The 26,281-nt window shown below is 44.5% G+C and overlaps 1 protein-coding gene across 1 annotated transcript; it reads left to right on the forward strand.

Annotated features, from left to right (window-relative positions):
- The first annotated feature begins 1,584 nt into the window (after nt 1-1,584).
- LOC148507773 (protein kinase C delta type-like) lies at nt 1,585-25,826 on the forward strand. The gene is made up of 9 exons (XM_088445612.1): nt 1,585-1,978; nt 17,874-17,974; nt 18,824-18,994; nt 19,185-19,276; nt 20,112-20,174; nt 20,388-20,526; nt 20,968-21,240; nt 22,612-23,011; nt 25,576-25,826. The coding sequence occupies exons 1-8, from the start codon at nt 1,585-1,587 to the stop codon at nt 22,888-22,890; spliced, it is 1,512 nt and encodes a 503-aa protein (XP_088301738.1). The 3' UTR covers nt 22,891-23,011; nt 25,576-25,826.
- Nucleotides 25,827-26,281: the final 455 nt, after the last annotated feature.

Below are 26,281 nucleotides of genomic sequence, written 5' to 3' on the forward strand. Positions count from 1 at the left end.
AACTGAAGGTCAAATGTTTATGAGTAATATAATAACTACTGTATAGGCTATTTACAAAATAAACTGTTGTCATCAATATTAGAGGAAAAAGACCCTTGGGATGAGAAATGACTGCCGGGTAACCCTTTGTTTTCAAGAGTTTTTCAGGTGCAGCCAGCAGAATAGTTCTAAAACTCTACCACCAACAACAACTATGGGCCATATTCAATATGGGGCGAAAAGTCTGTCATCGGCGATAATTTATCGCTGATGACGTAATTTCCGCCTGTTTCAATTATCCCAATATTAAATTTTAAAGACTTTTCGCGGGGCGAAAAGTCTTTGTAAAAAAAATGGGTATATGTTTTCTCCATGTAATACATGGTGAAAAAAGTGCAGAATTGGGGTTTTGGGGTGCAGAATAAAAGAAAATAGCCTGCAGCCTTTTTAGTGTCCCCTAAAAGTCATCTGTGTCAAAAAACATTTTTAAAAAATCCTCAGGACACCCCAAAAAATTTACTTTCATTTTGGGGGTGAAAAAAAAAATATTGGGGAAAAAGTTTTAAACTACCAAAAATGAGTCAGGGGGGTTTCCCATGTATGCGGCTGGTAGCGGCAGGTGCATTTTCTAGAATGCAGCTGGTAGCGGCAGGTGCATTTTTGAAGAATTTAAAAAAATAACTTTAGGGACTTAAAAATAAGCTTGTACCCATTTTCATGTACCCCAAATTTGATAGGCATTGTTATTTTTACTCCCCAAAAAAAGCTAAGTGCTATTCTTCACTAGTTCTTCACAGGCGCATTTATGCACCTGCCACGGCTATGTAAAAACCCAGACTATCTTCAGCAGGCCAAATCGGGGGTACCCAAAGCGATTCCCCATGTCAGAACATCTTTTGGGGGGTGACAGCGTGATTTCCCCAAAAACAAACAGCACTTTTCGATACTTACCTTTCCACCGGGTCCAGTTTTCTGTGGATCCAAATTGAATACGGGGATAAGCGGGCACATGCCCAATACGTTATCCCTGCAAAAAACGGCGATGATGGCGAAAAGTCCAACCTCTGACTTTTCTCTTCAAATTGAATATGGCCCTAAAGAGGACACTGTGACTGTGCGTCATGCTGTTGCTGATACGTATTTCTACTTAAGCCTCTATAATTTATTCAATTTCTAGGTCTGAAAGGTTAAATTCCTTACTATACAAGCTAGCCTTCTATAGTTAGTCAGCATGAAACAGCATCCATGATAAAAGATACAAGCGATACACCATCTGCGTCAGTCCAGCAAGGAGATTTGTCAGTGATGCCACAGAGGCCCTCTTCCAAGCTCAAAAATGTATATGAATTAATGTTTTTTTTAATTACCCTGATTTGTAACTTCAAGCATTTGTCAACATCAATTGATTGTAATAGGAGAAGTAACAGTATCAGCTACAATGTAGCTACATGAGATGGGCATCATCTATGGTGATGGGCTGTCTGGTAAAGCATAGCTGGTGCCATCATCAGCTGCCATGCTGCTGTCACATGATCACCTGCTGCTGTTTACTTTCAAAACTCTGAGTGGCAGTTGGGAGTCAGAGACAGTTGGACTGTCGGCAGGATGGCGTCACATCTGGAGGAAGCCAGGAGCTCAGAGGATGAGGAGTTTTCTATCTACAAGAGAAGAAAGAAGATGATGGCTTTGAAGAAAAGAAAGATATCTGACAGTTTGGAGGAGTCTTGGGCGATCAAGAAGGCCAGAAAGAGGATTTCCACCGAGTCTCGCACAAAAGGAAGGAAGAAGTGCCTGCATGTGGAAAACAGCTCTGATGATGGGAGCCAGGAATTTTTTTCTATGGATTATACCAGCCAAAACAGTGATAAGAGGAGGAAGAGAGAGGATCAGATAGAAGAAATTGGCATAGACAGTGGAATGATTGCAGACAGGAAGAGAAGGAAAACATCTGGGGAGGTCATTCGCTTTGGTAACTCTAGAAGGAGACAGGAACGAGCAGGTATGGCCGTATCAATATATTAGACATGACAACCAGTAGACTTGGAATAATACAAACCTTACAAGAAAACAACAAAAACAATCTGGACAGTTTAGACCACTCCCATTATCCACAATTACCACACCCATTTCCTATGAGAATCACACATCCAACAAATTATGTACCTTTTGCCTGGTGGTAAATATGATAACCTTTATGAAGTAATTATTCAATATTATCTGAGGTAATCATTTATGGCCATCACATGCAGTATAACAATATTAGGATTTGCAGCTGAAATTATGAATATAATTAGAAATATGTGTTTAATTTGGCTAAAAGTCTTCTTTATCTGTTATTTTCCATCTCTTGGGTCTCTAACTGCTTGCTCAAGTTAGCATGGTCCAAGACTACATCTACTGCCCCTAAAGGGAATGTAATCATGGGTCCCACTTAGGGGTAAGGCCAACCACTAGTGAGGTGATATACTGCCATTAGTGGGGTTGTGGTAATTCCAACGAGAATTTGCTTAAGTGTAGTATATAAAGAAAAAGAGTTTCATATATTCTATGAAAAAGAACCACAGTAATGAAATGTGCCTAATCAATAAACAACCTTAATTTATATGGATTAACATATGCATTAATAAATACAAAAAATGTACTTTGCTGTTCAAGGGACTACCTAGGACTGTCTGTTATTAGTCTTTTTTTTACGTAGATAATGATCTCTGTTGCTTTTCCTAAAAATATCACAGTTGGGGCTTTATTCAGCAAACAAATTTCTACTAAGCAATGCGGATATGAATGTTACCACATTTTTCAGTACTATTCCCAATATACAGCAAAGTGTTACCAGAGAAGATAACGCAATTATCTTCTCCATTAATACCAGCTCGCACAGTATCACACTGTAGAGCGGAAGCCATTGCTCCCTACAGCTCTTTAACATTTTTGCAACTCATCAAGCATCAAAACATTAAATAAAGGTGTAGACGCTTATTTTATACAATGTCATCTCAGAATAGTGTCATATGAAGAAAAATCCTTCTTTCAGCCTGAAAACAACCAGGATAGAGGGATCTTGTACAATCAGTCCCTGTAGCTGTTCCCAGCAGTATAATGACACAGATTTGTAAAAAATGCATTTATATATATATATATATATATATATATATATATAGCTCATCCCTGAGCTTTTTCATATTGCGCCTCTTTATACACTCCTCTATAGAAACTCCAATTTGGAGATGGAGGAGCATGTTGGGAAGGTAAGCAGTATGTATTCAAGCCAGAGAAGCACTGGGAAGGCTACAACTGGCAGAAAAATGGGCGTGGTCACTTAAAAACGGGGCATGTCAACATGACACACCCCTTTATCGTAACTCTGACCATTCCTTTGCAAATGCACCTTAACCCCAGTAGTGCCCCTTATACAGTACCCCCAGTATACAATGTCCCCAGTTGTGGTCAATCTTATGCAGGCCCATAGTAGTGCCCCTTTTACAGTACCCCCAGTAGTGGTCCCCCTTAAGCAGCCCCCCATTAGTTCCGCTTATACAGTACCCCCAGTATGCAATGCCCCAGTAGTGGACCCCCTTATGCAGCCCCTTATTAGTTCCTCTTATTCAGTGCCCCCAGTAGTGGTCCCCCTTATGCAGGCCCCCAGCAGCGATCCCCCTATACAGGGCACCCTGTAGTGGTTCTCCCTAATTAGTGCCCCCAGTAGTGGTCCCCTAGTAGTAAGCCCCTTATATAGTGCCCCCAGTAGTAGTCCCCAGTAGAGGTTCACCCTCCCGATGCAGTGCCCCCAGTAGTAGCCCCCCAGTAATGGTGTCCCCAGTAGTAGCAGCTCCTCCCGAGCAATGGTGCCCCCAGTAGTAGTAGCTCCCCCCCAGTAATGGTGCTCCCAGTAGTAGTAGGTCCCCCCCAGTAATGGTGTCCCCAGTACTAGTAGCTCCCCCCCAGTAATGGTGTCCCCAGTAGTAGTAGTCCCCCCCAGTAATGGTGTCCCCAGTAGTAGTAGTAGCTCCCCCCCAGTAATGGTGTCCTCAGTAGTAGTAGCTCCCCCCCAGTAATGGTGTCCCCAGTAGTAGTGGCTCCCCCCCAGTAATGGTGTCCCCAGTAGTAGTAGCTCCCCCCCAGTAATGGTGCCCCCAGTAGCAGCTGCCCCCCCAGTAATGGTGTCCCCAGTAGTAGTAGTCCCCCACAGTAATGGTGTCCTCAGTAGTATTAGCTCCCCCCCAGTAATGGTGTCCCCAGTAGTAGTGGCTACCCCCCAGTAATGATGTCCCCAGTAGTAGTAGCCCCCCCCAGTAATGGTGCCCCCACTAGTAGCTATCCCCCCAGTAATGGTGTCCAATGCAAAACTAATCCATATGCACTGTCCATATGCAGCCCTGCAGCACCTCCACTCCAGTCCCTCCACACTACAGAATCCTATCTATGACACTTATCTATGACACCTGACCTTCCCTGGCTGGCAGTCCCAACCAGTCCATAGCATCTGACAGTCACTGAATGGCAGCGCAGCAGCTGACTGAAACACGCACTAACTGTGAGATGCGGTAAGCAAAATCAATTAATTTAATTAGTTTTGCATTGGATTTACATGTAGAATATTATGGGATAATATTTAAAACAAAAACACTGTGCTGCTACTGCCAAATATATATAATATAAAAAAATGGGTATAAGCAGAGGGTGGCTTTAAAATGGTCTATCTATCTCATATCTATCTATCTATCTATCTCATATCTATCTATCTATCTATCTATCTATCTATCTATCTATCTATCTATCTATCTATCTATCTCATACAGTCAGGTGCATAAATATTGGGACATTGACAGATTTTTCATATTTTGGCCTCTATTCACCACAATGGCTTTGAAATGAAACAAACAAGATGTGCTTTAACTGCAGACTTTCAGATTTAATTTGAGGGTAATTACATCCAAATCAGGTGAACGGTGTAGGAATTACAACGGTTTCTATATGTGCCTCCCACTTTTTAAGGGGCCAAAAGTAATGGGACAAACTAAACAATCCTAAATCTAACTTTTACTTTTTTATACTTTGTTGCAAATCCTTTGCAGGCAATTACAGCCTGAAGTCTGGAACGCATAGACATCACCAGATGCTGGGTTTCATCCCTGGTGATGCTCTGCCACCTCTACTGCAAATGTCTTCAGTTCCTGCTTGTTCTTGGGGCATTTTCGTTTCAGTTTTGTCTTTATCAAGTGAATTGTATGCTCAATCGGATTCAGGTCAGGGGACTGATTTGGCCATTGCATAACATTCCACTTTTTAGCCTTAAAAAACTCTTTGGTTGGTTTTGCAGTATGCTTTGGGTCATTGTCCATCTGCACTGTGAAGCGCCGTCCAATGAGTTCTGAAGCATTTGACTGAATATGAGCATATAATATTGCCCGAAACACTCAGAATTCATTCTGCTGCTTTTGTCAGCAGTCACATCATCAATAAATACAAGGGAACCAGTTCCATTGGCAGTCATACATGCCCACGCCATGATACTAACACCACCATGCTTCACTGATGAGGTGGTATGTTTTGGATCATGAGAAGTTCCTTTCCTTCTCCATACTCTTCTCTTCCCATCACTCTGGTACAAGTTGATCTTTGTCTCATCTGTCCATAGGATGTTGTTCCAGAACTGTAATGGCTTTTTTAGATGTTGTTTGGCAAACTCTAATCTGGTCTTCCTGTTTTTGAGGCTCACCAATGGTTTACATCTTGTGGTAAACCCTCTATATACACTCTTGTGAAGTCTTCTCTTGATTGTTGACTTTGACACATGTACACCTACCTCCTGGAGAGTGTTCTTGATTTGGCCAACTGTTGTGAAGGGGTTTTTCTTCACCAGGGAAATAATTCTTCTGTGATCCACTACAGTTGTTTTCCGTGGTCTTCCGGGTCTTTTGGTGTTGCTGAGCTCTCCGGTGTGTTCTTTCTTTTTAAGAATGTTCCAAACAGTTGATTTGGCCACACCTAATGTTTTTGCTATCTCTCTGATGGGTTTGTTTTGATTTTTCAGCCTAATGATGGCTTGCTTCACTGATAGTGACAGCTCTTTGGATCTCATATTGAGAGTCGACAGCAACTGATTCCAAATGCAAATGTCACACCTAGAATCAACTCCAGACCTTTTACCTGCTTAATTGTTAATGAAATAACGAGGGAATAGCCCACACCTGTCGATAAAATAGCTTTTGAGTTGATAGTCCCCATTACTTTTGGCCCCTTAAAAAGTGGGAGGCACATATAGAAGCTGTTGTAATTCCTACACTGTTCACCTGATTTGGATGTAATTACCCTCAAATTAAATCTGAAAGTCTGCAGTTAAAGCACATCTTGTTTGTTTCATTTCAAAGCCATTGTGGTGGTGAATAGAGGCCAAAATATGAAAATTCTGTCAATGTCCCAATATTTATGCACCTGACTGTATCTATCTGTCTCCTATATCTATCTATCTATCTATCTATCTATCTATCTATCTATCTATCTATCTATCTATCTATCTATCTGTCTATCGTGGGGTCCTGGGCAAGTTATAGATGATAATGTGGTTACTTCTACAACATATGACTTGCAGTAGTATGTGGCAATACAGGGGTGACAAAGGCTGATTGTCTCTGTAATATGTATGGGGGTATCTCTGTTCAGTGTATAGCTAATATATATATGGGGGTATCTCTGTTCAATGTATAGCTGTAACACGTGTTTTGGCAAATGCAGGGGAGATATGTGTGGGTGAGGGGGGTCGAGGGGGGCCCCCAGAGATATCAGTGTACCAGGCCGCAAGATTTCTGTTGGCGGCCCTGCCCATGGCTCAACTGAAGATATACCCTTAGTGACCTTCTGTAGCTTCTTTTCTGCTGTCATGTCCCCTCAATCTGTATATCCTCCCCCTCAACCTGATGGCCTTAGGTTATACTGTAGGTATGTGATTTATCCCTATGTTATTCATCTGCAGTCCTTTCACCTCTGCAGCTGCCTAGCACCACCTAGCCTTAAATTGCCCCACCAGCCATAATGCAATCACTATGAGGGGTATTCAATATGGGTGCGATAACATCGTTTTTGCGTTAATATTGCAATGATGAAGTCATTATCGCAGGTTTTACTTTTACACCCTATTCAATTTCAAAGACTTATCGCAGTTTTGACAAGTCTTTGATAAAAAACGGTGATAACTTTTCACCATTGAATAGGTGTCGAAAAAAAGTGCAGAATTGGGGTTTAGGGGTGCAGGCTTAAAAAAAATAGCCTGCACCCCTGAGATTGACATTTAAAAAAGAACTGTGTCAAAAAAAGTAAAAAAAAAAAAAAAAAAAAAACAGGGACACCCCAAAAAATGAATTTAAAAATTGGGTTGCAAAAAAAAAAAAAGGGAAACAATTGTTAAACAATAGGGAAATAGGTTCAGGGCTATTCTGCAAGTATGCGGCAGGTGTTTTCTAGAATAGATTTATAGCGGCAGGTGCACAAATGCAGAATTTAAAAAAAATTACTTTAGGGACACCAAAATTTGCTAGTACCCATTTTCATGTACCCCAAATTTGATGGGACCACTTAAAAAAATGAAAAAAAATAACGTAAGTGCTCTTCTGCATCACTTCTTCAATGTCTGGAAAAAAACTCCTGCTCCGGCTATTTAAATCCCCGACTTTCAACTAATGGCTAAAACGGGGGTACCCATAGTGTTCCCCCATGTTTTTACAACTTTAGGGGGGTCTTACAATTATTTTAAGGAAAAATTCGTAACTTTACGCAAATCCAACTTCGGAGTTTCCCGTTTTCGTTAATTTTATTTTGAATACGGGGATAAGCGGGAGCGCGCACCATACCTTCACGCAGAAAAAAACTCCGATATGAAATGTTAACTTTGCCAGGGAAGTTAACCTTTCATATTGAATACCCCTCTAAGAGGGGTATTCAATATGAAACGTTAACTTCACTGCCGAAGTTAACGTTTCATATCGGAGTTTTTTTCTGCGTTAAAGTATCGGGCGCACTCCCGCTTATCCCCGTATTCAATATAAAATTATCGAAAACGGGAACCTCCGAAGTTGGATTTGCATAAAGTTACGATTTTTTCCATAAAAAATTTGTAAGACCCCCCTAAAGTTGTAAAAACATGGGGGATCACTATGGGTACCCCCGTTTTAGCCTTTAAATGAAAGTCGGGGATTTAAATAGCCGCAGCAGGTGTTTTTTTCCCAACATTGAAGAAGTGTTGCAGAAGAGCACTTACGTTATTTTTTTCATTTTTTTAAGTGGTCCCATCAAATTTGGGGTACATGAAAATGGGTACTAGCATATTTTGATGTCCCTAAAGTAAGTTTATTAAAAATTCTGCATTTGTGCACCTGCCGCTACTTTGCGCAATGAATAAAACACCTGCCCCATACTTGGGGACCCCACCAGAAATAATTTCGTTAGTTTGGTAATTTTTTTACATAATTTTTTTTTTTTTACCCCCCCCCAAATTTTTTTTTTTTTGTAATGGTGTCCCGATTTTATGGGGACATTTTTTTTTAACATTTCCTTTTAAGGGGACATTCCCAAAACTACAGGCTATTTTTTATAAGCCTACACCCCCAAACCCCTATTCTGCATTTTTTTCACTTGCTATAGTGATTTGAAAAATTATCCCTGTTTTTTTAAAAATGCCACTTGACCCCATTTAAGGAAAAAAACGGGAATTTTCGGGAAATATGCCTGGGACCCCTAATGATGTCCAGACATGGGGGATCACTATGGGTAACCCCGTTTTTGCCTGCAAAAGAAAGTCGTGTTTTTAAATAGCTTTGCCAGGTGTTTTTTCCTGTCGCGGCTATTAGAAACCCCAACTTCCTTCAGTAGTTAAAAATGGGGGTACCCTAAGTGATCCCCCATATCTAGACATCATTAGGGGGGTCCCTAGAATATTTCCCGAAAATTCCCATTTTTGTTAACCTGTAAAAAAAATCTGTAAAAATTTAGAAAAAAAATGACATAATGTCCCCCTCCAATAGCTAAACCAGCCCCAGGCTAGCCAGCCAGTGGTGGTTTCTAAAAATACGGGGATCAAAATGTGTAGGGTTCCACCGTATTTAGAAACCAACACCAGACTGCAGGGACAAGTGCTGGTTTTAAATATAGGGGGCAAAAACGACGTGGGGTACCCCCTATATTTAAGACCAGCACCAGACCCAACCGACCCGGGTGCAATGCCACAGCCCGGAGACCCAAACACCGGGGCTCCAGGTCCAAAGCATTACACCCCAAGTCGGTCAGCGCAAGCCGGTGATCTCGGGGGAGTCGGGGACCCCCAAAAAAGGGTCCCCCCTCTCCCGAGCACCACAGGCTTACGCTGAAGCCTGGGGCTCATCCCCATACCCCTGGAGCGGTGGGTTTGGGGGTAATAGGGGGGCCAAATAATGTAAGACTATTGTACTTTACAGTGGAACTACAAGTGCCAGCATGCCTGCCATTTTGCACTTGTGGAACTACAAGTGCCAGCAGACATGCGGCACCTGTAATTTCACTGTAAAATAAATAGTTAAAAAAAGACAAAACACACACACCGTGATTAGTATAACTTTATTACATACACCTACCCATTCACACATACTTACCTATACCAGAAGTTTCTGTCCCCTTGTCCAGTAGATCCTTACAACTTGGCCCTGCAAGGAAGATTTCATACTCACCTACATCCAGCGCTGGTCTCCGTAGTAGTCCATGGGATTTAAAAAAAAATAAACGAGTTACCCGATCCACGCTACTAGCTATGTGTATGTGTGTTGTCACACATACACATAGCTCCCGAATGGCCACTGCCGGGACTTCACGGGGCATTGCAGTCCCATCAGCCAATCAGCGGCAGCGCTGACTGTAGCGCTGCCGCTGATAGGCTCCAGCTACTGACAGTTCCCACGTGGTCGAGTCACACCACGTGGGAACTGTCAGTTGCCGGAGCCAATCAGCGGGCGCTCTACAGTCAGCGCTGCCGCTGATTGGCTGACGGGACTGCAATGCCCCGTGAGGTGCCGGCAGTGGCCATTCGGGAGCCATGTGTATGTGTGACAACACACATACACATAGCTAGTAGCGTGGATCGGGTAACTCATTTATTTTTTTTTAAATCCCATGGACTACTACGGAGACCAGCGCTGGATGTAGGTGAGTATGAAATCTTCCTTGCAGGGCCAAGTTGTAAGGATCTACTGGACAAGGGGACAGAAACTTCTGGTATAGGTAAGTATGTGTGAATGGGTAGGTGTATGTAATAAAGTTATACTAATCACGGTGTGTGTGTTTTGTCTTTTTTTAACTATTTATTTTACAGTGAAATTACAGGTGCCGCATGTCTGCTGGCACTTGTAGTTCCACAAGTGCAAAATGGCAGGCATGCTGGCACTTGTAGTTCCACTGTAAAGTACAATAGTTTTACATTATTTGGCCCCCCTATTACCCCCATACCCACCGCTCCAGGGGTATGGGGATGAGCCCCAGGCTTCAGCGTAAGCCTGTGGTGCTCGGGAGAGGGGGGACACTTTTTTGGGGGGTCCCAGACTCCCCCGCGATCACCGGCTTACGCTGACCGACTTGGGGTGTAATGCTTTGGACCTGGAGCCCCGGTGATTGGGTCTCCGGGCTGTGGCATTGCACCCCGGTCGGTTGGGTCTGGTGCTGGTCTTAAATATAGGGGGTACCCCACGTCGTTTTTGCCCCCTATATTTAAAACCAGCACTTGTCCCTGCAGTCTGGTGTTGGTTTCTAAATACGGTGGAACCCTACATTATTCTAGGGACCCCCCTAATGATGTGTAGACATGGGGGATCACTATGGGTACCCTCATTTTTAACTCCTAAAGGAAGTCGGGGTTTCTAATAGCCGCGGCAAGTGCATAAATGCGACTTTGAAGAAGGTGGTGCAGAAGAGCATTTAGAAATTTTTTTTGGGAAAAATAACTATGCCCAGCAAATTTGGGGTACTTGAAAATGGGGGTCAGCATATTTTAAAGTTGCTAAACATACTTGAAAAAATCGTGAAAAACCCACTTGCACAAGCAGCTGCAATGAAAAAAACACCTGGGGCATACTTGGGGACCCCCCAGAGTCAAGTTCACCTTATTTTTAACTTTGTTCCCCAACATTTTTTTTTTGGCCCCCAAATTCCAAGTGCTTTTTTTGGGCTGTCCCGATTTTTTTTTTTTTTTTTTTTACACAGATCGTTTCAAGGGGTCATTCTGAAGGGTGCAGGCTATTTTTTTTAAGCCTGCACCCCTAAACCCCAATTCTGCACTTTTTTTCGACACCTATTCAATGGTGAAAACTTATCCCCGTTTTTTAACTTCGACTTTTCAAAAATGCGATGTCTCTGAAATTGAATACGGTGTAAAAGTAAAACCTGCGATAATGATGTCATACCTCCAATATTAACGCAAAAACGGACTTATCGCTCCCATATTGAATACCCCTGTATGTGTCCGAGGGAGGGGGTGATTAATCCTTCTAGATGGAAAATGCAGCATTTCCCTTTTATCATGCATTGTTAGGGGATATCGGGCATAGGGGACTAGATAATGATAACCACACCCAGTGCTGTTACATGGCTATGGAAATAGGATGCTTAATGTAAAGGGGCAGCAGGCATAATTACTATGAGAAAGAGATTGTGCTCTCCTGCATGGGCACCTTACAGCTGACTACAATAGGTATATGTTTACTACTGAAGAGTATGTGGTTTTATCCAGTTATTTACATATGGGGCAGGATTTAGTGCAGTAAATGGTTTGTCACAACTAAATCTCTGATATCTTGAATCATAGTTAACATGACCTATTCCATTAGATACAAAATGCTCTGCTCCTGGGGTCCCACCTAATGTATGATTGCAGTCACCTGTGCTGAACTAGGTAATTGATGAGACAGGTGTTTCAGCACAGGTGTCTGTAATCATAAATTAAGAGGGAAGTCCAGGAGCAGAGCATTTTATTCCTAATGGAATGGTCACTTTGGAGCATACTTACCGACTTTTCTGCAGGGGGCTTCGGGAGGGGGCTTCCAGGTCCGTCCAGCAGAGGGTGGGGGCGGTTTAGGTAGGCGGAGCGGGGGTGTGGCAACGCGATTGCATCATAGTGGCCCCAACCCCCACGCTTTAGAATGCTAATATTACTGGCATTATAAGGCAGGGGGCGGGGCTACGATGACGATGAGAATCGCATCATCGCACCCCCGGACTGCCCACTTTCGTGGGTTTGCGAGGTGCCGGAGGCCATTCCGGGGGACTTGCCTAGTCTTGCGGGGTGCCAGGAGCAGCACCCGATTATCGGGAGAGTTCCGGGAGAGTAGACAAGTATGCGTTGGAGGGTCTGAGTTAAGCTGTCAGTAACCCGGGTTATATGAATAAATAGCATAATACATTCTGTTTGCTGCAACAAACTTTGCTGCATCTGTAAAACCATAATCTTAGCATGATAACAGCTGACTGCATGCAGCTGGGTAATGATCATGTGTCTGGTTTTAAATGCAGAGTGCAATGCGAGTTGGCCATAATAGCTCCAGAATTGCATATATGGAACTAAGGGCCTGAAACAGCATGGATCGCAATTGCAACTGCATACGCATATCGGTCAATGGTGCATACTGCGCATGTGTATGCACCGCAGTGCGCATGTGAAGGTTAGCATTGCATTTACACACGCAGATAGAAAGCCATCGCAGAGTGAGTGATGGGATTTCAGTGTTTGGGGGTGGTGACGAGGGAGTGGTAAGAGAAACCCAGGTGTGCCTGTCCGTTTGAACGCCATTACATGGGTGTGCATACATTAGCTACTGTGACGACATATGCAGCCTGAGTACTCACTGCATGCAACGGAACCTGCAATTCCTGAGACAGGAAAGATTCAGTATATAGGAAAGGTTCCTGGACTGCACACCCTGAATATATATATATATATATGCAGCTGTGGCTGCTCTTAACTATTTCTTTTACACTTCACTTTTCCTATTATGGCAGTGCCCTAGGGTGGCTTAGCTGGGCTAGTTTGGGGGTGTCCTGCACTCTGGATTTGACCCCTAGTATGTTAGGGACCTACCCTAAAGAGGTTACCTGGATGTGGAGGGTAGGCCCATAACCTTGGCCGTGATTATGCTAAAAACCTCTATCGATTGCAAAATTTGACAGGTCAGACCTGCTGTAATTCTGTGTGAGGGGCCGATGTTACTCATTGTTACCGATTTATACGCAGGACTGAGAGGTATTACGGATGTGAGAAAGCGGTAGTGGGCGTCTCTATGCTGGCTGAGTGGTTGCAAACATTAGCATATTTCGCAGCAGAACTGCATGCATTATCACAGCTACGATCACAATAGCGATCTATAATGAATCAGGCCCTAAATACAGATATCACCCACACGCTGAGTTGTATGCATCCTTGTGACTGGACTGCTACAATCTGTATACTTGGCGTCATAGATGTCATTATTTTCAGTTCTCACTTGTGTCAGCCCTTTCCCTGGTGCAAGAGATCCTCCTGAATATACAGGTGTATTTACACATATGCACAATCCCTGCATAGCCCACAATTATGTGGAGATGCTCCTAATAAGCTATATCTACTTGTTACTCATAGAGGAAACAATTCCATTGTAAGATGTTTCATTGTAGTTCCAGGGAGTATTTTAAATGTCAATACCCTTTAGCCACAACAAAATGGAGCACAGCATACAATCTGACCTCTACATTAATGAAATACATGGGGTATAACTGAATACTTTATAGCGTTTTTTATGTATTTAGGTCTGTTTACTGTAATATGCTCCAACTTGAGTTGCTGCAACTCCACATACTATTGCATGTTACCAGGGCCGGCTCGAGGAGGTGTCACGCCCTGTGTGGAGAGGGAATACGATGCCCCTCACCCTGCGCTCGGTGAAGTCGTGAGCGCCCAAAAAGGAGGCGTGGCCTAATTATCATAGACCATGCCCCCTAAGTGACACTAATTGGGGACGTGCCTGTATGGCACTTCTCCCATTTAACGTCAGGCCGGGGGCAAGCCCAGCACTCGTTCAGTAGCTGGGCTGCCCCCAGCCCTCTTCCTGCACTGAATTGTCCATTACTTTTCTATGGGGCCGGCACAGCTGCGGCGGTGGGAGTGTCCAACCTCCCGACCACCAGCGGGACCCTTCGGCCCGCGGGTTGAACAGCAGGGCAGTGCCCAAAAAACGGGACTGTCCCGCTGAGAATCGGGAAGATTGGCAGGGGTACGCCATCAATGGGGTGGCGCCCCTGTTTGACTGCAATGGTTGAACATGCCTCGTGCCAGCCCTGCATGTTGCTTTAGCCTTGACTTCTCATCTTGTGCTAATCCCTACTAACTACAATAGGTGCAAGGGGTACACCTGCTTTAGGACCCAGTGCTGAGGAGGGCTGATCTACCTTGTCAAAGTTATATGTGTTATATTTTTTACCATTGGGCAGTCTCGGACTGGAGCATGAAGGGCCCACCGGGGGAATGCAGTGATAGGGGCCCATATTTGGGGTTGTGGCCAGCCTCCACAGAGACTTGGCTAACCATTAAGAGTGCATGGTCTGGGTCCCTTGAATAATCTATATAGTAAATACTGCTAATGCATGCAAGATAATGTACAAGATTAATAACAGCAATGCATTGTAGAAAATACATCATAGTTCTGTGCAGTATAATTTAACATATGTATAATTAATAATTCAAGTGTACAGTCTGGAACCTGAGCACTAGAGAAGAGGGTAGGCCCTTGGGCAGTGGGGCCCACCAGGGGTTTCCCCTGTACCCCTGGAGGCCAGTAATACACTGCCATTGGGTGCTACATAGGGGCCTTCTCAAACTTTTGCTATGGGGTCTTCAAATACCTACCTGACCCCACCTAGAGTTTATATGACGAAGACCCCTGGCAAAATAAGGGACTAGCACTCCTCCCTCACAGTTATAGTACATTATTCCTACACAATATAATGTATAAAGTGCAATATAGCCCACAGGGGACAATTGTGCCTTCACATTGCCATTAATAAATAACTAGGGATGTGCGCCGGACCATTTTTGCCGGATTTGGATTTGGATTTGGTTCTAATTCGTCGTCCGGCTTTGGATTTGGATTTGGATTTGCCAAACTGCGGTGACTGGCTTTGGATTTGGATTTGGATTTGGATTTGGATTTTTTTACAAAAATTGACAAAAAAAGCTAAAATCACATAAATTGGTCTTTTTTTTCTTCCTAGAGTATTATTAACCTCAATAACATTAATTTCCAGTCAATTTAGACCATATCACAGCTTATAATATTGTTTTCAACATTATTGGCCAAAGGTTGCAGTGAGCTGACTGGTTACTAAGCGACAAAGCAGCGGCACAACGACACAGACACCACAGTATAAAGCACATCTATGACACATTGCCACACAGCAGTGGCAGAAATGAAAAGTAGTGCACCCACCCAGTGGGGTACGGCCAGCAGAGTCACAGTACTTGTTTACAAAGTGGGCTACGGCCCTAGGAGTCACAGTGCACAATCTTATTAGCATTACACCGCACATAGGGCCTGATTCACATTACACCATAAAGTAGTGTCTCTTATTTATGTTACGACACACAGTAGTGCCCCTTTTACACAATGCCCACAGTAGTGACCCTTTTACACAATGCCCACAGTAGCGGTGTCCCTTACACAATGTCCCCCAGCAGTGGTGCCCCCTATGCAGTCCCCTTAGTAGTACGGTCCACTATGCAGTGCCCCCAGTTGAATGCTCCCCAGTAGTATGCCCCCCATTAGCAGGCCCCCCCAGTAGTATGTCCCCCATTAGCAGGCCCCCCCAGTAGTATGCCCCCCATTAGCATGCCACCCAGTAGTATGCCCCCCCAGTAGTATGGCTCCCCCAGTAGTATGGCTCCCCCAGTAGCAGGCCCCCCCAGTAGTAGGCTGCTCCAGTAGTAGCCCCCCCTGTAGTATGGGCCCCCCCTGTAGTATGGCTCCCCCAGTAGTATGGCTCCCCCAGTAGCAGGCCCCCCCAGTAGTAGGCTGCTCCAGTAGTAGCCCCCCCTGTAGTATGGGCCCCCCCTGTAGTATGGCCCCCCCTGTAGTAGGCCCCCCCAGTAGTATGGCCCCCCCCAGTAGCAGGCCCCTCAGTAGTATGGCCCCCCCAGTAGCAGACCCCCCCCAGTAGTATAGCCCCCCCCAGTAGCAGGCCCCTCTGTAGTATGGCCCCCCAGTAGTATAGCCCTGCCCAGTAGCAGACCCCCCCCAGTAGTGCAGACCCCCCCAGTAGTATAGCCCCCCCCCCAGTAGCAGGCCCCTCTGTAGTATGGCCCCCCAATAGTGCAGATCCCCCCCAGTAGTATGGCCCCCCCAGTAGCAGACCCCCCCCCAGTAGTATAGCCCCCCCAGTAGCAGGCCCCTCTGTAGTATGGCCCCCCCAGTAGTATTGCCTCCCCCAGTAGCAGACCCCCCCCAGTAGTGCAGACCCCCCCCAGTAGTATAGCCCCCCCAGTAGCAGGCCCCTCTGTAGTATGGCCCCCCCAGTAGTATAGCCCCCCCCAGTAGCAGACCCCCCCAGTAGTGCAGACCCCCCCCCCCCCCAGTAGCGCCCCCGGACCTTTGACAAGTAAAAAAATAAAAAAAATAAAACTTACCTGTATCCCCGCTCCCGCGCCGTCCGCTCTGTCACACGCTGAGGAGGGAGCCGGAAGACGGAGCTCATGTGTGAGCTCCAGCCGGCTCCCTCCGTGCAGCAGCCAATGAGAGTCTGTGTGACTCTCATTGGCTGCTGTAACAAACACACAGCTGCCGCTGGCGGCTGTGTGTCTGTGTCTGTGTAGGGCAGAGCGCTATCACTGCGCTCTGCCCTACACGCGAGGAGACCTGATGTCGGATTCTCTAGTGAGAATCCGACATCAGGCGGCCGCCGTTCGGCCCCGAACGGGGATCCGAGTCAGGCGGTGAACACCCGAACAGGGTTCGGGTGGACTCGGATCCCCAATGTTCGGAGCGGTTCGGATTCCACAGAATCCGAACCGCTCATCTCTATAAATAACACATATTCTAGAGACAACCAGGGTTACAGAGTTTTCAGGCATGCAGTTGTATGGGGACACGGGAAGTTACACACTGCGCAGCAGCACAAGCGCATTGTCAGGACTTGGGGCAGTCAGCACAGAATACCGGCGGTGCGAGTGATCACGGTATACAGCGCTCACTGCTCAGTCATTTCACATCTCCCATTCTGAGACCAACATAATAAACATAACCACTGTTGATGCCATGTAGCCATCCCCAATAAATAAATATACCTTCCATCCTATAAAGCCCATAATAACATCAATATTTAATAAATATCCCTCATCCCCACCTTAAATGAATAGACATTGCCAAGATGCCACTATTATATTAATATCCCTCATCATTAAATGAACAGTTCCCATCCACTGCTAAATGATTACCCCACCACACAGCTGATCACTGGGGCCAACTCCGGGCTCTGCTCTGCATGTTAGAGTGGAGCAGGAGTCCGGTAACCGGAGGAGACCCTGGATAATGCCACCTCCAGGTGGCGTTATTATCACAGGGCCTCCCCAGGTATATTTTTCACAATTTATTTTTAGTAACTTGCACACAAAATCGCATTTCCCATTCCAATTATGGGAAATGCGATCTGATTACTAAAAATAAGTGATACGTAGGGGTTGGAGTAGAATTTTACGAATTGTACTCCAATTTCCCTGTAGTAACTTTAGGTGAAACTAAAATATTGTGAAAAGGGTGTGAAAACACCCTTTTTCACTTAATTTTAGTAAAACTAATGATAATAAATAGAGCCCTAACTCTGAATAGTAAATGTTACATTGTTCACTTTTTTATCCCTTTAAGGAGGAAGTGGTGTTCAGGAAGCTGCTCCTGGAGAAACAGTCTCTACATACATCAAGAGGCTGTCCTTCTGCCATCTACTGGGCCAGGGCAGCTTTGGGAAGGTAAGTCATGTGACTGTGGTTACATAACTCAGGTAACAACTGTGTGACTCAGACATTGTAGTAAAGGAGGCATCATGAATATATTATCATTGTCACTCCATGTACGTCATTAAGCATCACCATAAAGCAGTGTGGCAGGGCCAGATTAAGGCTTGTGGGGGCCCCTTAAATTGCGGGGGCCCCTTCAAGCCACATGGAGCTTCCCCCCTTCCCCCTAAGCCTCCTGCCCTCCTACCCCCAAAGACTCTGCCGCTGACTTATCTGAGTGACGGCGTGCGGGCGTGACCTCCTCCCGGCAGAGCTGCTGCCTGGTCCTCCAATCGACGTCACGAACGTAATGTGTCACGTGGCGCCGGTGAGAAGAAGACTCGGGAGCCACTTTGAGCTGTATGCAGCGGCACTGTCACTGGACACCTGTTCTCGGCAGGGTCACACTGATCAAGTGTAGGGGCCCCTCCGTGTGTGGGGCCCAGGGACAACCACCCCGTCACCCCCCCCCCCCTTAATCCGGCCCTGCAGTGGGGGCAGGACTTAATGGCACTATTACCCTCAGTCACATCATTAATCTGGGAATATTCTGGATTCTCATTCCAGGAAAGTAGCCGGGTAGGCCTTACTCCTGTGCTGGCTGACTGCATATTACTATTGTCATTTACAGAAATATCATCCACAGTCTACTCTGTTATAGAATCAAATAATATGTAAAAATGACATTTTTTTTTACTTTAATGACACTGGAAATACAATATACCGCTAACCTCTAAAGATATGGAGCTACCTGGATGCGTATGGAGGTAATAAAATGTAAGTAGAAATATGATTGTGTGTGTATGCCTCTATCACCTGTAGGTCCTGCTGGCTGAGGACTCTCTGACTGGTCAGCGATTGGCAGTGAAGGTCATCAGGAAGAGAAATCTGCTATTGAAGGACCCGGAGCTGGTGTTTGTGGAGCGCAGGGTGCTAGAGGTTGCGTCTGGTAGTGCCTTCCTCATCCATGGTCACCTTGCCTTCCAGACCACGGTACAGTGTATTTCTTAGACAAGGATCATTAGTTGGGATTCTTTATTTATATTTACACATCTAACATATACAGGATTCATCTCTTCTTGGGTAATAATGTTACTATGAGCCAGTTCGCTCACTTGGAGTTGTTGCCATGTTCTCCTAATAAAATGTATTATATGACTATTGTGTGTGTCCAATGAAACAGAACCATCTATTTCTGGGTCTGGAATACGCGAGTGGCGGGGACTTATACCAGTTCCTGCAGAGGAAAGGCCGCTTGGACATCACCAGCGCAACGTAAGCACCTCAAATACAACAGACATGTACTGAAATGAACTGTAACAGGGTGTGCAGAGATAGGGACAGTATAAGGGTTGTACACCTTTTGTAAATTCCCCTTAATATTTCCTACCCCTACACCTTTACCCAAAGCTGGGATGCTAGATGGCCCAGCAGCTAACATTACTGGGGTACCTTGTCCTTTTCAATAGAGCTTGTTTAAGATAATAATACCCCAGTTTTGAGCTGCATTACATCTGCATTGAAATGAGTTAGACTTAAATAAAATGCAGACTTTAATGTACATGCCCCCATCCCATACACCTGGGCCATCCTCTCCAGAGAATGGCAAATGTTCAATGTAATCTTTTCATTAAGGTACGGTCTGATCACCTTAATTAAGTCTTTATGTGGAATGTGAGTATGGATAGAATAACATGCAGGGGCACAGAGAGAAGGGGGAGCAGATACTAATTACCGGGACCTGGACTTGTTTGAGGGGCTTGGCAGGGTGCCTGGGCCAGCTGTCGAGGGGGATAAACACCCCCCTTTGCAGGTGCACATAGTATTTTCTACTAATTTTTTTCAGGGGGATTTGACCACACCCCCTATATATCACCTGGTCCCACCATTGTCTTGATAGCCCTGCTAACATATGGCCTATTAGATCATGGAATGTCTTGCATATATGTCAATGTGCTGATCATGTGGGGGCATAGTTGTGAGAATGTGTCAGTGATAATAGGGTGTCATGTGACAGGGGCAGTGTTATGACATGAGGGGGTAAGTGGGAATATCAGGTTTTCTACCTTTCTCTAATGTCAACAAGTTACAGTCATTTCCTCTCTTTAAGGTTCTACGCAGCTGAGATCACATGTGGTGTACAACACCTGCACTCTAAGGGTGTCATCCATCGGTAATTATACTAATAATTCCAATTTCATACATAATCAGGTCACAGTGATGTGCACTTTCTTATTACGCTTAAAGTAAGAACTGAAATCACTGTAATCACTAGGTGGCGCTGTCTGCAAAATGTGACTCCTGTAATACTACTGGTAATTCATGTACAGTATATATTTCTCACTAGACAAAACAGTTCTCATTTATTATAAATCTTTCTTTTTAGAGACCTAAAGCCAGATAACATCCTGATGGCAGAGTCTGGTCATCTGAAAATTGCTGATTTCGGCCTGGCAATCGATAACATCTTTGGTGACCAGACAGCCACAGCATACGCTGGAACCCCTGGATATATGGCACCAGAGGTGAGGGGTATAATATATTATTACTATCAGCAGCATATGCTCCGGCTTACGCCTTGCAGATGTCACATACACTTATTACATTATTAATCAATGTTTTTTGCCATTTGTTTTGACTGCAAAATACAGTGTATACATCACTTTTAGGCATAAAATGTAAAAATCTTTTCTAAAACATAGAAAAAACTCTCCATATGGAGAAAAAAATGGTTACACCACACACAAATAAAACATTATGACCATTCCTAGTCACGGTTGTGACGTTTTTAGCCACTTTAAGCAATTTGCGGCAAAGACTCAGCTAATAGAATGCTGCCCAAAGTGTTACCTACTGACAGAGGTGGGATGATAATAGCAAAGAACTAGTGCCAATGAGACACAGACACATGCATATAGTAGATAATGATAGAGTAACAATGTGCTATAATATCTCTCTTATGGTAGATGCTGGCAGGAGAGGAGTACAACGCTGGAGTGGATTGGTATTCATTTGGTGTCATCATTAATGAAATGATTACCGGAACCCGTCGCTTCCATCCCAGACGGTTCCACGAGGCAGAAGCTGTGGCTAAAGACATCATTAAGCAGCTCCTGTGTAAAAATCCATCCAGGCGTTTGGGAGTCACCGGAAACATCCGCCAGCATCCTTTGTTCCAGCGTATGGATTGGGTCTCGCTGGAAGCCCTTAGACTCCCACCACCACATGTCCCTGACCCAGTAAGTATAGGAAAAAATGCAGTTTTGCACAATTAATGCATTTAAAGATAATAAGGGTCATTTACAAATATAATAAAAAGATGAAAGTCAACTATCATTTTATGATGAGAGGACATCGCTCAGCCTATCCACATGGTGATCACTGTGGCATTACCTGCTTTATTTAGCTAGTGAAATAAATGCAATCACATTGCACCCATATGTAGTAAGTGATTTCATATACATTATTATATTGAGTCCAGCCACTGCCAACATGGAACTCCGGAGAGCTAAGTATTGAACATGGGTGCAGGGTGTATGGTCAGGGTAGCTACTAGGGGGGCACGTGCCCTTGACGCTGGTCTTGGGGGCACTGAGAACAAGCTGTTGAGCGGGGGCCTAGGTACCTGGCTGTTAGTGTGGGTTTGGAGCCACACGCCAGGACTGGCAGGCAGCCGCCCGCTGCCCTGCAGAGACACAGAGCTGCAATCATTCTCTTGTAGCGCCAATTGAGAGCCAATCAGAACTCATGGGCCAGCTGCAAATCAGCAGCGGCTGCCAGTCTGCAAGTTCTGAATGGCCCGTGACCGGTATCGCATTAGAATGATGGTGGTGTTTGTCTCTCAAGGGCTGTGGACGGTTGCCTGCCAATGCAGGCATGTGGCCCCAAATCCTTAGCTGGAAAGCAAGCTTGCCAATGCGGCGTGCAGCTCCAAATTTTAGGGTGAGAGGCTTCAAATCCTGGGAACAAGGTGAGAGGCTTCGGGGAAGGAAGGGGGATATAAATGTGTAAGGTGCATTATGGTGGGTTAATGTGTAAAGGGTATTACTGTGGCATAATGTGTAAGAGGGCATTATTATGGCATAATGTGTAAGGGGCATTACTGTGGCATAATGTGTAAGGGGTATTAAGGTGGCTTAATGTTTAAGGGGCATTACTGTGGCATAATGTGTAAGGGGCATTAGTGTGACATAATGTGTTGTAAGGGACATTACTGTGGTATAATGTGTTGTTGGCGTTACTGTGTGGCGTAATGTAATACATGAAACAACACAATTTTTTCAGGAGTGCACATGCATTGCACGTAAAAAAATGTCTTCTTTGTTGTTTATTTGGGGGGGAGGGGCCAAATTACTGCCTTCCCGCGGGTGTGAAAAATCCTAGTTTTGGCCCTGGTATGGTTTGGGCGCCAGTAGACTTTGCAGCCTACAATATATGCACCGCACACCCCGCACCCTTTATAGAGAGGCAGAACCACACTACATTAGTCTGTGCTATCAGCGGATCCATAGATACATGTCACATCTTACTTTTTTCTAACACTTTTAGCTTTTATGAATTTGAAATCAGATTTGAGTACATGGATGTTTATTTGTCTCTTCTTCCTGTAGCCCACCATTGAACACAGCTCCAGAGGATGTAACATCGAGGAGATGGAAGCAGCAGAGGCTCAGATAACACCACTGAGCTCAATGGACCAGGAGCTGTTCAGAGGGTTCTCATATGTGGGCTCCAACTGGAGGACCATCCCCAGAACACCAGCCTTCCAACTGCATGGAGCGAGATGGCCTAACACCTGGAAGATGGTTATGGAACGAAGAGATGGTTTTAAGCTGATGGTTTTCGTATTCATGTTTATATTGTATGTGTATATTCTCTTTATAAGTTAAGAGTATAATTTTAACACATTTTCTTTTCTATTCTTCTGAGGTCACCTCTGAGGATGTGCTCTACAGATTATGCCACCACCTCCCAGCAGGAATAGTTTAGACTTCTCGCTGGATGAAGAAGGTAAATTCTAAGAGGGTGACTTATACATCTCAGGGCTCATGTCTGTCACTCAGCAAATCAGTTGATTGATGCTGGTGATAATATTGAACTTTGAGGTTTTATAGTCAGCTCCTCTATGAAAGTGTCTTAATTATTAGATTCATACACAGCCATGGTTGTTCATGAGATCTCTGTTGGCATTTTAATATAGAGTACCCCATACTTCAATCTCTGTAATTCAAAATCAGGCCCCATATCTCTGATGACATTATAATGTAAAATATTCCCCTCCTTACCAATCTCTGCAATAATGCTAAATGAGACCGTAGATCTCTAGCAGCACAATATAATATACATAATATAATACAGCATAATATAATTTAAATCTACCTTCTATATAATATAATATAAAATCAGATCTCTGAAGTAATTATGAGACTGAGCCAGCGCCGTTTCTAGAGAGGAGGGGGCCCGTGTGCAGTCTCCGACATAGGCCCCTTCCTCTCCGCCCGGCGGCCGGCAGTGCACTGAGCTGTGCGCGGCCAGCGCTGGAGGTATAGACTCTGGGCACTGCAGAGGCGGCCATTTTCCCTGTACTGCGCATGCGCAAACAACAGGAAAATGGCCACCGTGGTCGTTTTACAGCGCAGGACCCCCGCACTGATGTGCGACTCTGGAGAGGTACGTAATATTATGGGTGCAGGGTGTGCAGTGCGTTGCCCCCTTTGACCCAGGGGCCCATGTTCCCCGCACAGCCTGCACCCATTATAGATACGACCCTGGACTGAGGGCCTGATTCAGAGCTGGAATTTGTGGACGGTCGTTCAGAAAAAGGGGCTGGCTATTTAAATTGAGCGCTCGCTCTTTGCGGTCTGTTGACGCCTCTATGTCTGAGCGAGCGAACAAAACATGCGCTCGCTATTTTGTAAAGACGCCCCTTGGCCGCTCGCATCATACGTCATCTCCGCTATTTATTAGATTAATCGAGTACATCGAAAGGCGTATGAACTGCTCGCTATTCTTCTGGTAGCATTTTCCTACCGCAATCATGCGAGCAGTTCAGACTAAAAGACAACCAAGTGACGTGGTCGATGACGCTGCTTTGTAAATTATGCACACCCTTAAAATGCCCGTTTTGACCATTTGGCACACCTGCGTTCGGATCTCCACTCCCAGTTTTCAAGCACCTTCCCCTGTTACCACCCACAAATGCCTCATCATGTCACTCAAATTAGCAGGCATTCGCTATTTTGCGAGCAGACGATTTCCGACCGCACTGACTGGTTGGCGCATGCGCATTACAACCCATATGCATGCGCAGATGTGCGAACATCGCTCGGAGCGAACGAGCGCCCGCTTACGAGCGGCTCTGAATCAGGCCCTGAGCCCACTTCCAAAAGTTTATTGGTATAATTATTATGAAATTAGATCACATATCTGTAGGGTGAAACAATTAAATAACTTACCCCTCCTGTGGTGTCTTGCAGTCTGTCTGTGCACTGTACAGGCCATGTGACAGCAGCCTGCACTCTGATTAGTGGATAGTTTCAGACATTCACTAATTAAAGTATGGAGACCTCCAGCTACTCCATCTTGTGAATGACCAGCACCATCCACCAATCAGTTTGCTACTGTGTAAGAAGATCTCATACCCAGTTACTGTGCAGCCACACAATGTATGACTGAACTTGGGGAAGGGGATGGCCTATCCCATTTGGTAACGCGCCTGCTGTCTATGTGATATTAGGTAATGCAGGATAGGGAATATATTAACTCACATACTGATTAAATAAGTAAATGAACAATAACATCCTGTGCATCCCTTGTTTCATCATATAGGGGCCTATTCATCATCACTTAATTTCTATAAAAGCAGGGGAAAATGAACATTTTCACCTGCAATTGTAGAAATTAAGTTATCGGGCCATTCATCAAGAAGGTATCCGTGATATCTCCTGCTTACCTTCCTCTCGCTGAATGGGCCACTGTCCCCATACACTAGTATGGGGTCAGAATTAATCAAGCTCCGAAAATACAATATTTTCAAGGCTTGAGTGCAGGAGTATTCGCCATCTTTAGATGACAAGTGCTCTGGCTCCGGGCTCGCAACCTACTCCTTCCTATGGGAAGGAGTCCCGTATAGCGAAGAGGGTTCTTTCGGATCCCTCCACCCCTGTCCGACTCCTTCCTCTACACGACGGGGCTCTTGTGCGCATGCGTGACCTGTAGGTTACGCATGTGCACTTGTCTCACTGCTCTGAAAGGAACAGTGAAACAGTTCGGGGAGACAGCTGATTTTCGGATAAGCTGTCTCCACGCTTGCATCGAGTTAGAATGTTAATTATCGGGGTCGGAATCCCGATAATTACTATCATGAATAGTCACAATATGAGAGATCTAATGATGAGGGTGCTGGGTATAGAAATAAGACATATTGGCAGGAGATGACAATGCATGTTGGAGACCTTCTGCATCCATAGTGCAGGATCACACAGCAACAAACAGAATAAGATACTGTAGTGTGTGTGTTTTTTACCATAGAAAACACACATTAAAGTCTTACTTTTTTTTTTGTTATTACACAGCACTTCAGAACCATGATGAAGAAAAGAAGAACATGTTTATGTTTTTAGAATTTTTAAAACATGTTTATATTTTTTGTATTTTTACATTTTCTACAAATAATTTAGATACATTAGATGTTATTACTATTATTATTATTTAATTGTTATTACTATTATTATTCCTATTATTTTTATTATCATTTGAACTATTATTACTACTATTATTATTGCTAAGGGGAAGGGTTAAGGGGAGATTTAATCGGGGATAGATGAGTTAGGATGGAACTAATATTAATAATAATAATAATAATAATAATAATAATAATAATAAAAAAAAAAAAAGAAACATCAAAGGTGTGTGACTGGCCGGCTATATAGGGGAGGTGGAGGCCGAGTTTTATTATTATTATTATTATTATTATTATTATCATTACTTCTACTACTATGGCTATTATTGCTAAAGGGAGGGCTTAAGGGGAGAGTTAATAGGGGAGAGAGGAGTTAGGGGAGACCAGGGGAGAAGAGAGATTATTTAAACTAATAACAATAATTATAATAATAATAAACATCAAAGGAGTGTGACAGGCCGGCTATTTAGGGGCGGTGGAGGCCGGGTTTTATTATTATTATTATTATTATTACTACTGTTAATTTTGCTATAGGGAGGGGTTAAGGGGAGAGTGAATAGGGGAGAGAGGAGTTAGGGGGGACCAGGAGAGAAGAGAGA

This window comes from Taudactylus pleione, unplaced genomic scaffold, assembly GCF_031769625.1.
Source record: "Taudactylus pleione unplaced genomic scaffold, aTauple2 ptg000385l, whole genome shotgun sequence".
Lineage (NCBI taxonomy): Eukaryota > Metazoa > Chordata > Amphibia > Anura > Myobatrachidae > Taudactylus > Taudactylus pleione.

Bases quoted from the DNA above. Each gene is read 5' to 3' on its own strand.
- LOC148507773 (XM_088445612.1), top strand. From the start codon at position 1,585: ATGGCGTCACATCTGGAGGAAGCCAGGAGCTCAGAGGATGAGGAGTTT. The intron at 1,979-17,873 runs GTATGGCCGTAT...TATCCCTTTAAG, and splicing joins AAGGAGACAGGAACGAGCAG to GAGGAAGTGGTGTTCAGGAA. The intron at 17,975-18,823 runs GTAAGTCATGTG...TATCACCTGTAG, and splicing joins GCCAGGGCAGCTTTGGGAAG to GTCCTGCTGGCTGAGGACTC.